Source organism: Aristolochia californica, unplaced genomic scaffold, assembly GCF_029961685.1.
Source record: "Aristolochia californica isolate CCGP_79_NKW_82.1479 unplaced genomic scaffold, dmAriCali1.0.hap1 SCAF_6, whole genome shotgun sequence".
In the NCBI taxonomy this organism is placed as follows: Eukaryota; Viridiplantae; Streptophyta; class Magnoliopsida; order Piperales; family Aristolochiaceae; genus Aristolochia; species Aristolochia californica.
The window spans coordinates 36647978-36661333 of NW_027182257.1; the positions used below are offsets into that span (position 1 = coordinate 36647978).

The 13356-nt window shown below is 43.4% G+C and overlaps 1 protein-coding gene across 5 annotated transcripts in view; it reads right to left on the reverse strand.

Moving 5' to 3' along the window:
- LOC137935524 (uncharacterized) overlaps positions 1-13356 on the reverse strand; it is a 51591-nt gene that overhangs the window by 9362 nt on the left and 28873 nt on the right. For 4 of the 5 annotated variants that reach the window (XM_068780172.1, XM_068780170.1, XM_068780173.1 and 1 more), the window contains 2 exons: positions 9280-9943; positions 8745-8826 (listed from right to left, as the gene is read on the reverse strand). In XM_068780172.1, the coding sequence (XP_068636273.1) occupies positions 8745-8826; positions 9280-9943 (746 nt within the window). The remainder of the gene's footprint in view (positions 1-8744; positions 8827-9279; positions 9944-13356) is intronic. The other variant, XM_068780171.1, reaches the window with a different exon arrangement.

Consider the following 13356-nt stretch of genomic DNA (forward strand, 5'->3'; position numbering starts at 1 on the left):
CTACTAGGCTGAATAATTCCTTGGGCGAGCATAGTTTGGCATTGGCGCTCAATTTCATCCTTCTGTAAGTGGGGGTAACGGTAAGGCCTGACCACCACTGATTCAGTCCCCAATTTCAACCTGATGCGGTGATCACAATGGCGAATAGGTGGGAGCACAGTAGGGGACTGAAATAAATCACCAAATTATGTAAGTAAATTAGTTAACTTACAGTGCTCAACGCTCTGGACCTGAATTTCCTGAAGTGTTCAGGGCGCACTAGCATGTGTTCCATGAAGGGTAATCTGACGTTGGGCAATTGTAAACGTCATGGTAAGTGATTTGAAATCCCACAAGATAGGCCCCAACGTTTGAAGCCATTTAATTCCGAGTACCAAGTCAAACCCTGCCAGTGGAATGACCAAAAAAGTCGGCTACAAAGGAGTGCCCCTCAATACAAAAAGGGGTGGCTGTAGAGATACCCGCACTGGAGATTTTGGCCCCATTGGCCACTGAGACGGAGATGTCGGTGTTCTATTGTATTACCAATCCAAGTTGTTCTGCGGCTGGCTGATTTATGAAGTTATGGGTGCTACCGGAGTCAACTAAGGCTAGTAACTGGAGGTGTTGCAAACCCGCCCGAACTTGCATTGTGTGGGAGTTGTGCATGCCAATCATAGCATGGAGTGAAATAGCAGGTGCATCCTGTTCGGTCTCAACACTGTCTTCCACTGGTTGAACTTCCTCTAGGTCATCGAAGACCTCCAAACAAAATAACCTCTTGCAGAGGTGACCCTGGACATATTGTTCATCACAGTTATAACAAAGGCCCTTGGCCCTCCGTTGTTCCATCTCCTGCCTGGACAGTTTTTTAATGTATGGAGCTGGTGGAGTGGAGGGTGAAATATCTGCACGGGGTGCTGAATATGGCCCTGGGCGTGTAGTCTTTGAATAGGATGAGGGCCCATTCGTGGGTGCCCTGCTTGGCCAAGAGGGTCTTTTGATCAAGGACTCTTTGAGGACGCGCTGTTTAGCATCAATTGTCCTGGCCAAGTTCGTAGCGTGGTCCAAGTCTCGAGGATCATGTAATTTTACCTCCAGACGCAGGGCCTGTGTCAAGCCAGCAGTAAAGAGATGAACATACTGCGAGGACCTGACAAAGTTACTGGCTAGGGCCAAGCGTTCCTGAAAGTGCTTTTGGTACAATTCAATAGCTCCTGTCTGTTTTAAATTCACCAAATCACCCAAAGGATTGCTACGGGCGGGAGGACCAAACCTCGACATGCAAGATTGTTTAAATAAATCTCAATCCTGAACCAGATGTCCATTCTTAAACTGGTGGAACCATAGAAGCACTTCATCGAGCATGTGGTATGCAACTAACTGGACCCGGTCATCCCCAGGTGTTCTTTGATTGTAAAAGAACTGGTCACATCGGTGTAACCAAATCAAGGGGTCTGTAGACCCATCAAATGTCGAAAAATTAAATTTAACATACCTCGCCACCGAATTAGGGGCATGTGCGTGGGGTCCCATTGGGGGATGTGGGGGGCGCAGCTGTGGTGGTGATGGTGATGCTCGGCCGGAGGAGTGTAGCTTTCGGGCGGCAGTGGCCCTCGAACCACACCTTCATCCATTCGTCGGAGAATTTGCTAGACAAAATCATTCAAGGCTGCTAGTGCCGATTGAAGGTCAGCAGTGTGCTGGCGATTATCAGTAATGGCTTGATGTTGTGCCTCTGACCTTTGACGTTGTTCCTCTATAAGTTGATGCAAATCCTCTAGGGAAGAGGAATCCCCAAGGGTGGACCTGTCTGATACCAAGTTGTTGGGATCTTCTCGGGCCATGGATCTCATCACCCTTCTTCCTTCTCTTCCCTTCAGATTTGCCCTTGACGTGGGAATGAGATTTCGGTGTTTGGAACATGAATGGTGAAAACGAATTGAGCCTTGAAGGAGGCTCGACCTGGACCTCAGGAGGGAGAATCCGACCTCTAACTTTCTACTTGATTCAATGCTTAATTCTCCTTAAACCCTTCTCCCCTATAAATAGGATTAGGGAGGTGAATGACAAACCTGACCCATGGGTCACTAAGTTCATGGAAATTACGTGGGGTCCATAACATAGCCAATGAAGTCGGGAAAGAGACTCATGGAGGTAGAGATCCTCCAAGACGGCGGAGATTTTCGTGGCAAAAACGAGTCACATTGAAATCCCCTGCAAGAAACAAGGGAACAAGCCATTTTTGATAGACTGATAAGCAGTCGTCCCAATAGAGGTGCCTCTCACTGTGTCTAGTAGGCCTATAGACTCCCACAAGACACCAAATGTTTACCGAGCATTTGTCCCGCAGCTTGACGCCAAGAGAGTAACTACCCCTAAAGCAGTCCATTACCTCAATAGTACCAGTGTCCCAGACAAGGAGAATGCCTCCCACCGAGCCAACGGCGTCCATAGTGGTCCAGCCAGGCTTCTTTAGAGGCCAAATATCTCGAACAAAGTCGAAGGGGAAAGAAGCAACTTTGGTCTCTTGAAGCACAACAATGCTTGTTTTAGTCGAGGCAAGGAGACTCCGAATAGACGTGTGGCGCCGCGTCGACCCAATTTCACAAACATTCCACAAGCACAATCATTGATCATTTATTTTTTTCTTTGACTTCTCAGATGGGTGGTCTCCCGGAAGAGGACCCGTGAAAATAGTGCCAATTACTTTGGCTAATTTCACAATCTGCACCGAAGTTTCTGGGTCAAACTTGTGTTGCTCGGACTGAAGGGCCTCCACAAAGCACTAGGATCTTTCACCCGACTTCGGAAACCGAACTTGCTTCCTAGAGGGGGAAGTTCCAATCAAAGGCAGGCAAGTTGGTCCTCATCAAATCTTGCCTTGACAGCATACCCAATTACTACCTTTCCCTCTTCTCCTACCCAGCATCGGTCAGCGAAGCATTGAAGTCCTCAAGAAAATATTCCTCTGGGGCGGGGTGGGACAAAGGGTGAACAAAAATACCAACTTGTCTGCTGGAAGGATGCCTGCAAGTCAACTCACCTTGGTGGACTTGACATTTGTTCCACAGTGGAAACCAATTCCACCCTCATGAGATGGTCGTGGAAGTACAACATGTTGCCAACACTGATCTAGCATCCCCTGGTGGCAGCCAAGCTGGGAATGGATGATGGCTGGTGGACAATGGGCAGCTGCCGACACCAACTCTCCCCCATCTAGCGGCATATAATTTGCCTACTTCCAGGCTTTGCCTCCTCAATCAAGTGCTTCGTTGGGAACGGCTGTCAAACAAAATTTTAGACTGACTGGTGGTTGTGGAACAAGCCTCTGGCTGATACTTATCCCACACTCTCAAGCATCATCACCAGCCTCTCCGGTAGATGAATAAAATGGCAACTAGGACCTCAAATTCCATCGGGTCTCTCTAACACTGAAGCCTTGCTGCCTCCCAACTTGTCTCTGAGCTGGGGCTCTCCAAAATTCGCCCCCACATCCCTAACAAGCTCGTCCGGCTTGCCAATCCCAGTGGTTTCTTCTCTGTCGTGTCAGCCTACTACCAACTCCACCATGATGCCCCCTCTTCTGATTAGCACCAAGCTGCCCAGGATTGGCACGACAATGCCCCTCCTCGAGCCAAATTCTTCCTCTGGACAGCTTGCTTGAACAGAATCCTGACCAAAGAAAACCTGGCAAGACACAGCAACCAAAGCCCTGATCCGACCTGCCCCCTTTCCCAGGCCAACGCTGAATCTGTTAACCACGTCCTCCTTTTCCCATTCACATGGAGAATCTGGACCCAACTGCTGCACTGGATTGGCATCCAAACTTGCGTCACTCAGGACCTACTCATACAAATGTGGGAGAGATCAAGAAGATGCAGGGTCGTTTATCCGCTTGGCTAGTCAAGCATGAGCTAGTTCATAGATCTTTGGGCTTCAATTACCAAGGAATAGAGATTTTACAAATAAAACCCGAGGATTGGTACTCCATTGCTGTCATTTCATATGTATATGGTTACAATTATCGACGTTCCCAGTGTGACTATGATGTGGCACCAGGAGGATTGTTAGCTAGCTTGTATCGTCTTACGAGAATACAGTATGGTGTGGATCAACCAGAAGAGGTATGCATAAAAGTAGTTGCCCCAAGGACGAATCCTAGAATCCCGTCTGTATTCTGGATTTGGAAAAGTGCCAACTTTCAAGAGCGGGAATCCTATGATATGTTGGGCATCGCTTATGAGAATCATCCTTCTCTCCATGATCCAATCCATGATGGGATCCCAGCACCCCAAGCTCAGTAAGCTGCTCCTCTCCAGCTGCATGGGCCTCATTCCCTGGTCCATCTGGAAGGAGCAAAACGACCAGCGTTTCCAGTGCAAGTTCATCAACATTGAAGCTCTCACTGAAGATATCACTGGCCAAGTGTCCTCTTGGCTTCTCACCAAAAAGGACTTCCTCCGCTTGCAAGGACCGCACCTCAGATCCAACTGATGGCTAGTTGCTCAAATGGCGGATCCTCCCTACAATGGTGCCATGGCAGAAACCTCCACCTACCGGAACTCTCAAGTTGAATTTTGATGGAAGTGCCAGTGGCTGCTCAGGCCTGGCCTGGTTTGGTGGCGGTTACCACTGAGTTGACGGCTCCTTGCTGGCCCGCTTGGCCTCTCAGAGTCCACTTCAATCAAACTTGTTGGCCTCCTCCATGGCCACAAACTCTACCGTGAGAGATTCACCGCCCCTCTAATTGTCGAGGGTGATTCCAAAAATGTCATTGATTGGTGCACCAAAGTAAAATCCCCTTCTTGAAGACATTGGGACACTTTTCATGATAGATGTAAAATTATCTATGACCTAAATTGTACTTGGAACCATGTTCCCCGTTCAGCAAATTCTTTTGCTGACGGGAAGGTCAAATTGGGAGTCTCCCTCCAATCGCTGGTTGTAACAGGAGATGTCCCCTAGGTTGTAATTGCTCTATTGCTTTAATTCCACACCACATTCTAAAAAAAAGTGTTGCGTCATTAAGGGGGTATTTTTATCATTTAACTTAAAGTGACTTATTATATTATGTAAATTTGAGGATATCTTAGTCCTTTACATACCTGAAGTGACTTTGAATCCTCTTGATGTACCAATGGCAAAGAAACTAAAGGAATTCGTACAGGAGTAGGAGAGAGAAGACTCAACAAGGTCATCAGATTGAACAGAAAAATTCAGAGAACTCTCAAAAATGAGACTCTTCAGAAATATATACATTTTCTTATGACAAGGATCATAGCATCTTATATTCTTTTTTGGACTCTAGAGTGGCCTAGTAACACACACTTAACAACCTTTGGAGAAAGTTTGTCCACACCAGGTTGAAAAACATGGACAAAAACACATGCATTAAAAAACACGAGTCACATGAAAAAAAGGTTGATGTGTTATGACAAGGATCATAGCATCTTATAATCTTTTTTGGACTCTGGAGTAGCCAAGTAACATGCACTTAACTACCTTTGAAGAAAGTTTGTCCACACCACACATACATTAAAAAACATGAGTCACATGAAAAAAAGGTCGATGTGAAGCAAGCACCTTCACAGGTACTTGCCCATGAATCAAACAAGGGGGCACGCTGTTTATCAAACAACAGGCTGTAAAAACAGGATCTCCCCAATAAAGATTGGGAAAATTCATTTCAAACAAAAGAGTGGTAGCAACTTCCAAGAGAAGCATGTTTTTCCTCTCAGCTACACCAGTTTACTGAGGTGTATAAGCACAAGAAGTCTGATGTAAAATTCCACTCATGCTACAAAAAGGTTGAAAAAGAGTAATTTGCTCAAACACATAAAGGTCTTCTTTACAACTCAATTTTGTCAAACACCTCGTGGGCACTGACAATAACTTCAAGCAGCTCGTCCTTGGCAAGCAAAAAAGAGAGCGAGGTTGAGAAACGCTATCGTCCCTCAAGAAACACATAAAAAAGTCATCTTGCACCAATCTCTTTGCGACCTTCTTCTTGATCACAGATTGATAGCATATGGCAAGATGTGACCTTCCAACGTCAGCTTCTCCTTGTAGGGAAATCAGAATGATGAATCATTTGTCATGTAGGAAACTAGACACACAAGGAATTCTTTCAAGGAACAGATTCCTATATAAGACATATTCATAATCGAAAACCCAAAGAAAGTTAACCCTGAGTTATGCAATCTTCATTTCAGCTTCAAGCCTCAAATCAACTTGCTAAGTTAGCAAATTGTAACGAACCTGGCTTGCACTTAAAGTACCAGAATCGGAGATGGTCAATAGGTAATTTCATGTGAAAGAGAGAGAAAGAAATAGAGAGAAGTTGGACAAGTGAGAGAGCGTTTGGCACAACAAAAACAAAGAAACACAAGAAACAAAATAGAAAGTTTCATGGGACTCAAGAGTTTGAGTCTCCCATAAAAAGCCTTTGAATCTAAAAACTAATGCCATAATATACCTCATATAATCCCTAAAATATTTCCTAGGGATAACACCAAAACTACCCGTGCCACCTCCACTTCAGCGGCACCAATTACAACCTAATCTGATGCATAAATGTCAAAACTACCCTTTTAACCCCTAAAATTAGAAAAGAATATCTAAGAAAATATAAAATTACAAAAGTATGCCTATTACCTCTCCAACATAAGTTTCTAAATCATATTTTTGTCAAGATCAGTACGCCCACTAACTTAGAGCGTGTCCATTTCACTATGTACATGGATACCTGGAAAAAATTTTCTCAATGAAAGGAAAGCATTAAAAAAATTCTTAGACAATTGATATGATCCCAGGCTCCAATGAGACTATGTTACAGATTTGTCTTTTCCAACCAAAACAAAAGATGCTGCATAAACAGTTTCAAAGCTAATAAACTGGCTTTTTGCTCTCTCCTTACCAGACTCAGCAGTACTATGATCCGGGAACACTCAATTGATAAAGTTGATTTGGAAGCCCAGCAATAATGGCCAATTCACTGTTACTTCTGTTTACTCTCATATTAGAAAGCAAGACTGGTATTCATGAGCACAAGGCGAATCTGGCTTGGAAACTCTCAGCGCTAAGCAAAATCAAATTTTTAATGTGGTCGGCCATCAGAGAACAGATTCCTACTTCGGACAACCTTCATAGAAGAGGCTTCACCGCCCCTGACCTTTCTTGTCCCCTTTGCAGTGAGTGTGAAGAGACAATCCAGCATGTCCTCTTACATTGGATTTTCGTGGCAAGTTTGGATGAAGATTTTTCAGAAAATTGGGCTCCAACTGGGGCTACATCAGGACCTCTTTGGCACCTTTGAGATGGTTTGATGGATTCTCCTTCCTCGGCTGGACAAGTTAATACTTTCGGCATGTCTTGCGCATATTCCATGGTGCATTTGGCTTGAGCGGAACAATCAGAGATTCAACTCCAAAACTAGCACCCCGAACAACACGGCTTCTCATGTTGTTGGCCTCATCTAGTGTTGGCTTCATACAAGGACGGATTTTGCCACTTTATCGGGGGTTTCCCTTCGGGAAAATTGGAATTTGATCACTCATATGTCTAGCCCCAACAGAACTCCGAGTATGGCCATCAAGGATCCTCCCCCTTGCGACTGCATTAAGCTAAATTTTGATGGTAGTGTTATTGGATGTCCTGGGCCGGCTGGAGCAAGTGGTGTGTTCAGAGGTCACAATGGAGACCCTATTCTTTCTTATGCTGGTCCGGTGGGAATTGCCAATTCTAATACTGCTGAAGTTAGTGCTTTGTTGTTCGGCCTCCAAATCTTCAGGGATCGTCTCCATGGCAATTTAATCATTGAAGGCAATCCGAAGACGGTTATTAGTAGGTGTTCCAAAGACAGTTTTCCCCCTTGGCGCCACTGGCCCATCACTGATAGTATTGTTGACATTGTATCTTCTACTCATTGTAATTTGAATTTCATTCCTAGATCAGCCAACTCTTTGGCTGATAAATTGGCAAAATTCGGAACTTCCCAGTAATCTCTCATTGTTTGGGAAGGCTTCCCTCCTTTGTAAATTGCTCTTTTGAGCTTTTGTCTTAAAAAAATCAGCATCATTTCAAAAAAAAAAAAACTAATATACTGATATCTAGAATGAAGACAGGCTTTCAAAAAGTGGAAGAAGGGAAATACAAATATATGACGAAAACTATAGAGAAAGAAAGGAAGAGCTCTCGTAAGATGCCTCAGATGAACTACAAAAAATTGAATAACAGAAAATAAGATTGTAGAACAGTTGTACATCCAACGTGACAAGCCCACACAGCTATGACATTGACAATTCAAACAGGTAGAATGTGCCTAATTTTAAAACAACTAATTTAACCAATTCAGATTGCAATCTTTTTCTTTTTAGTTCTTTTGAGAGCCAGAGGGTACTCCTCATGTACAGTTCAATTGCATTATGATGATTTTCAGCGTTCAAAAAGAAAAGTCTGTTAGCATGTCTGTCTGTCTGACTGTTCATGCATCCACGTATGTACCTGTGAATCTCCACCTTCAATCTTCAAGAGCATAAATCACATTTTTTTTTTAAATGTTAGATTACAAATATGAAAACGTATTATCAAGTAGTACTTTATCATATTTACTAACAACAAAAGACAACTCAAATACATTTTATTTCAAGGATTAGCAACCATTAGCTCAAAACATTTGTAGTAAACCTTGAGTATACTGCATTTAAGTTAACATGAGCTCAGAGCAGAAGTACAAAATTCAAGACTTGATCCATAAAAGTCACCTTATGTGGCGGGGTATTGACGAAAGTTGACTTAACATGACGAAAGTCAGTGCGCTTTGTCATGTCTAATTTACTTGGCCATCTGCATCAAAAAATAAAATTCAAACACTGCAACTAGTAGAACTGCAGATTGGTTTTCAAAGGACCAAAAGGGTTAAATTAGGTTAAACTTAAATCAGCTTAGTTTGAAATGACATTTACTATGAAAAGCTGAAAATATCAAGAATCATATGAACAGACAGATTTAAGCAGTTGGCACCCTGGCCTGACAATCTCAATACTTAAAAACGAAAATAAAATAAATTTCAAAATAAAAAAAAAAGTTTGTTATGAAGGCCCAGCAGTTTTCTTGACCCACTAAACAATTCTTTTTGCAACAAAAAGAAACCAGCTGAATAGGAAACCAAAGCAACCCTTCTTATGGTCCATTTAAGTTTTTAAAAGCACTGATTAAACAACAATGCTGAAAAAAAAAAAAAAAAAAAAAAAAATCCTAATAACTTTACAAGACAAAAACACAAAATTGGACCCTTACTCTGCAGGCTCAGACAAGCCATTGGTATACTTGCAAGAATGTGAATCCTCTCTACTTGAAACAATCGCACAATATTGAACTCCACTTTTGCATAGAGCACCTATCCATTGATTCTGTAGACATTGCCCACTAAGGTCTGTCTTTGAAGACTCCACAATCTGTTGAATTGGAGGAGGAGAGCTAGGTGGAGGAGGAACTGAAGGAGGTAGAGAGAGAGGTAAAGGGGGTGGTGATGGAGGTAATGGTGGTGGCACATCTGGAGGTGGAGGTGGAGGTGGAGGTGCAGCTGATGATAATGATAGTGCAGCCGGTGGGCCCATCCCAAATTGCTGTATTGGGTTAATAGGCATCTGGGCAAGAGGAGTAACAGATGGGGCAAAGGGAGGACGAACTCCAGAAGTTCCATGATAATTACTAGGAATGATTCCTGATGAAGTATTTTTCATAGAGGCAGAACAATTTAGGTTCTGTGAGTCCCAAGAATTACCAGAAGTATGATAAGCTGGGTGCACAAAGGAAGATGAATGTATTGGTGGTGGCGCTATACTGTTTCCCTGGGTCATTGGGAATTGTGAAGGATGAGGTTTTGAAGTCTGCTGCTCAATTTCAAGTCTATTATGCATCCATATAGGCTCATTAGCTTGCATGACAGCTTGGCCTCCTGCTAAACAAAAATAAAAAATATTGGGTTATCAGTCCTGCTACAATGTCGTGCAGGTTATTTGCAAGACTTGATAAATCGCTGCTACAACAATAATTTTATATATTTGATGATGTTCTTAGGATGTTAGCTGTCTCAAGCTTGTTTTGCATGTTTTACAAAAAAAAAAATTGTTTTAGTACAGTAATTGTCAAAATTATTTGTTCCAGAACGATGGCTTGCCAGAAAACTTCTCACTGGGAGTGGATCAGGCAGGTTGGGCTCATTTGGATCCAGTTAACCTCCAGTTGGATGCAGTAAGACCTAACACTCCCATTTTTATCTGCAGCCAGTCCTGTGAAGTACAGCTTGACAGCAACACCCAGGTGATCTCGCAGTGCTACCGGCTTCAGATTTCTTGCAAGGCCAGCAGTTAGGAAATTCTTTGTGATACAGCTAAAAATGTGCCACATCATACTTCATATGTCTTACATTTGTTGGTGCACATTGGAGTCTTAACAGCTTACAGAAGTGGTTGGACTGTTGGGATTGCTTACCAAAGTATCAAGGGTGCCTAAGGAAGTCCCAGTATGCTACTCTTTTTTTTCCAAACTGAAGCCTTTGAATTGCTTAACAAAGCATTCAAGGTGCTTATTGAAGCATTCATTGTGACTATTCCACTGAAGAGTCCAATGTTTTCTAACTAAAGCATTCGCATGGTATTTCTTGTGCCAAACACATATTAGGCACCCAAAATACCTTGGTAAGCAGTCTGAACACTTCATTACGCAGCTCAAACACATAGGTAAGCAGTCAAGAGGCAAAGGTGCACACACACACGTACATGCACAGATGCCATACACAGTGTGCCCATGCCGCATTTTCAGCCATGTTAACAAAGAACTACAGAATATCATAATACAGATACACATCAGCCAAACATTTAAACATATATGCAGACATACTATTTGAACAGGTCTCACAATGCTTGCCAATGGTCCAGATGTTGTCAATGAAACAAATGAGGCAAGCAAAGCAATTAGTACACACCTATCAGTTAAATACCAAATGTCTTTTTTTAGAAGAAACTTCTAATAAAACAACTACTCATGGCAGGTTCATTTTATTTTTTTGAATTTTAACTCATGGCAGGTTCATTGCTGCCATTTACATTGTTTTAACATTTTTTTAATGCAAAATGCGAATATTTTATTAAAGGGAGGAAGATACAAACAAGCCTAGAGATTGAAGGGAGGCACCCTACTTAGCCAAAGAGTTGGCAGACCAGGGGATAAGAACCAAAGTACAATGTCAATGATCCGGTAGAAAACTAGACAATGGCGTCAAGGTGGTTCAATGAAGGAGACACACTATCGGTTGATCACTTGGGAATCGCCTCCCACAAGAAGGGGACCATTGAGTCAGTCACGGAAAATTATGAGTCCCTGGAGGAGAGCCATGAGCTCAGCTTTAGTGGAGTCGGCAATGCCCATAGGCCTCGTGTAGGAGATAAGTGTAGCCCCAAAAAAGTCACAAAACACCCCACCAAACACAGACAACCCCAAGCACTATCATCAAATTTGAGTTTGATGTAGACCGGGGGGGAGATGGGTAAACGAGGAGAGGCAGATAGGTTGGCAAAGATGTTCCAATTGTATCTGAGCAAGGTTCCCATGAGAGAGGTAAATTCTTCTCTTGTGTGCATCCAGGTGGATACCTGGTCGGCGATAATGCAGTTGAGCTCTTCAGATGAATTGGATTTAAGGTTGAATCACCAATTGTTGAGCTCTTCCAAAGTGCCCAAAGGATGTTAACCAAGCAGGCAAAAAGGAGAATGCGCCCGAGACTAGGGAACCGAGTTCCGAGGAGGGATTGGTAGGTGCCCAACAGGTCCAACGAAGGACAAGTTTGGAGGTTGAGCTTGTGGAGAATGCTGCCCCAAACGGTCCAAGAGGAAGAATTTCTTTGTGGAGAGGCTGAGAGACGCCAAGCAACGGTAGCTGCATGAGTAGAATTCATGGCCTAGCCCCAAATCATGTGATATGCCAAAGATACAGAGAATAGACTGTTGTTTTCCAAGTGCCATAAGGGCTTGTCTGGATAATGGCAGCGAATTCTGACTTGTTGCAGTGAATGGACGAGGTTGGCAAGAAGAGTGGTCTCCTCATCAGTAAGGCCTCGGCAGAAGAAGAAATTCCAGCAACCCACATCAATCCAAGATTCAGCAATGGCTGCATTTGGTCGTAGGCTCATACGACGTAGGCTCATAAGTGTTGCATAGTAGGCCCAAACCGATCCACCAGTCTGACCAAAAGCTGAGGGAGGAACCATTTCTAGCATGGAATCGAATGCCACATTTGAAAAGTTGTAGCATGGGAAACATAGCCCTCCATAGAGGGGATAAGTGATGTTGATTGCCACCCTCAGTCCACCATTGACTGCACCACATAGCTTGGAGGTGACCATAGGGCACTAGATGCAGTTCGGACGGAAATTGAAATTTCAGAACCATTTCAGGAGAAGAGCCTAGTTCATCTCCTTAGTTAAGCATATGCCAAGACCATCAAGGTGTTTAGGTTGACAGATGTCAAGCCAATGAACCAGATGATATTTGAATCCTTCACGGGTACCCCTCCAAAGGAAGTAGCGTTTGATGGCGTAAATTTGGTTGCAGATGGAACTCGGGCAGTGCATGGATGATAGATAATAATTGGGTATGCCTACAAGACAGGATTTTAACAAGGTGGTTCTGCCAGCTTTGGAGAGAAGACATCCTCTCCAAGTGGCGAGGCGGGCATCAATACGTTCAATTACCGAAGACCAGAGAAGCTTGTTCAGTCTGCTATTGAAACGAGGCGACCCGAGGTGAATGATGGGGAGCAAGTTGATTCTACATCCGAGTAGGGAAGCCATTTGGCTGAGGAGTGTGTTCGATGTAGATGCTAATGATAGAGAACTTCCCCCAATTAACCTTTTGCCTCGAGGTAAATTCGAAAAGATGGAGGGATTTGAAGTGCCGATTTTCCTCAAGGGAGTCATCGCCAAATAGAATTATGTCATCTGCAAATTGAAGAATCGGAATGTCGAATTCAGTAAGAGTAGACATTGGCTTTATCCACCCCCGACTCTTAGCAGCAAACGTCAAAGTAAAGAGATGCTCAGCAACAATGTTGAAGAGGTGTGGTGATAAAGGATCACCCTAGCGTAGTCCTCAAGATCCTTTGAAGAAACCGATGGGAGTTCCATTGAGGAGCAAAGAGGAATGCGCAGAGGAGACAACTTCAAATCCAAGATCTTCATTTAATGTGAAAGCCCATTCTATTCAATGTTTCACCTAATAAGTCCAGTTGACACGACCGAAGGCCTTTTCCTGGTCCAATTTGAGGATGAATCTTGGTTTGCCCGATGATCTGAAGTGGTCCAAGATTTCGTGTGTG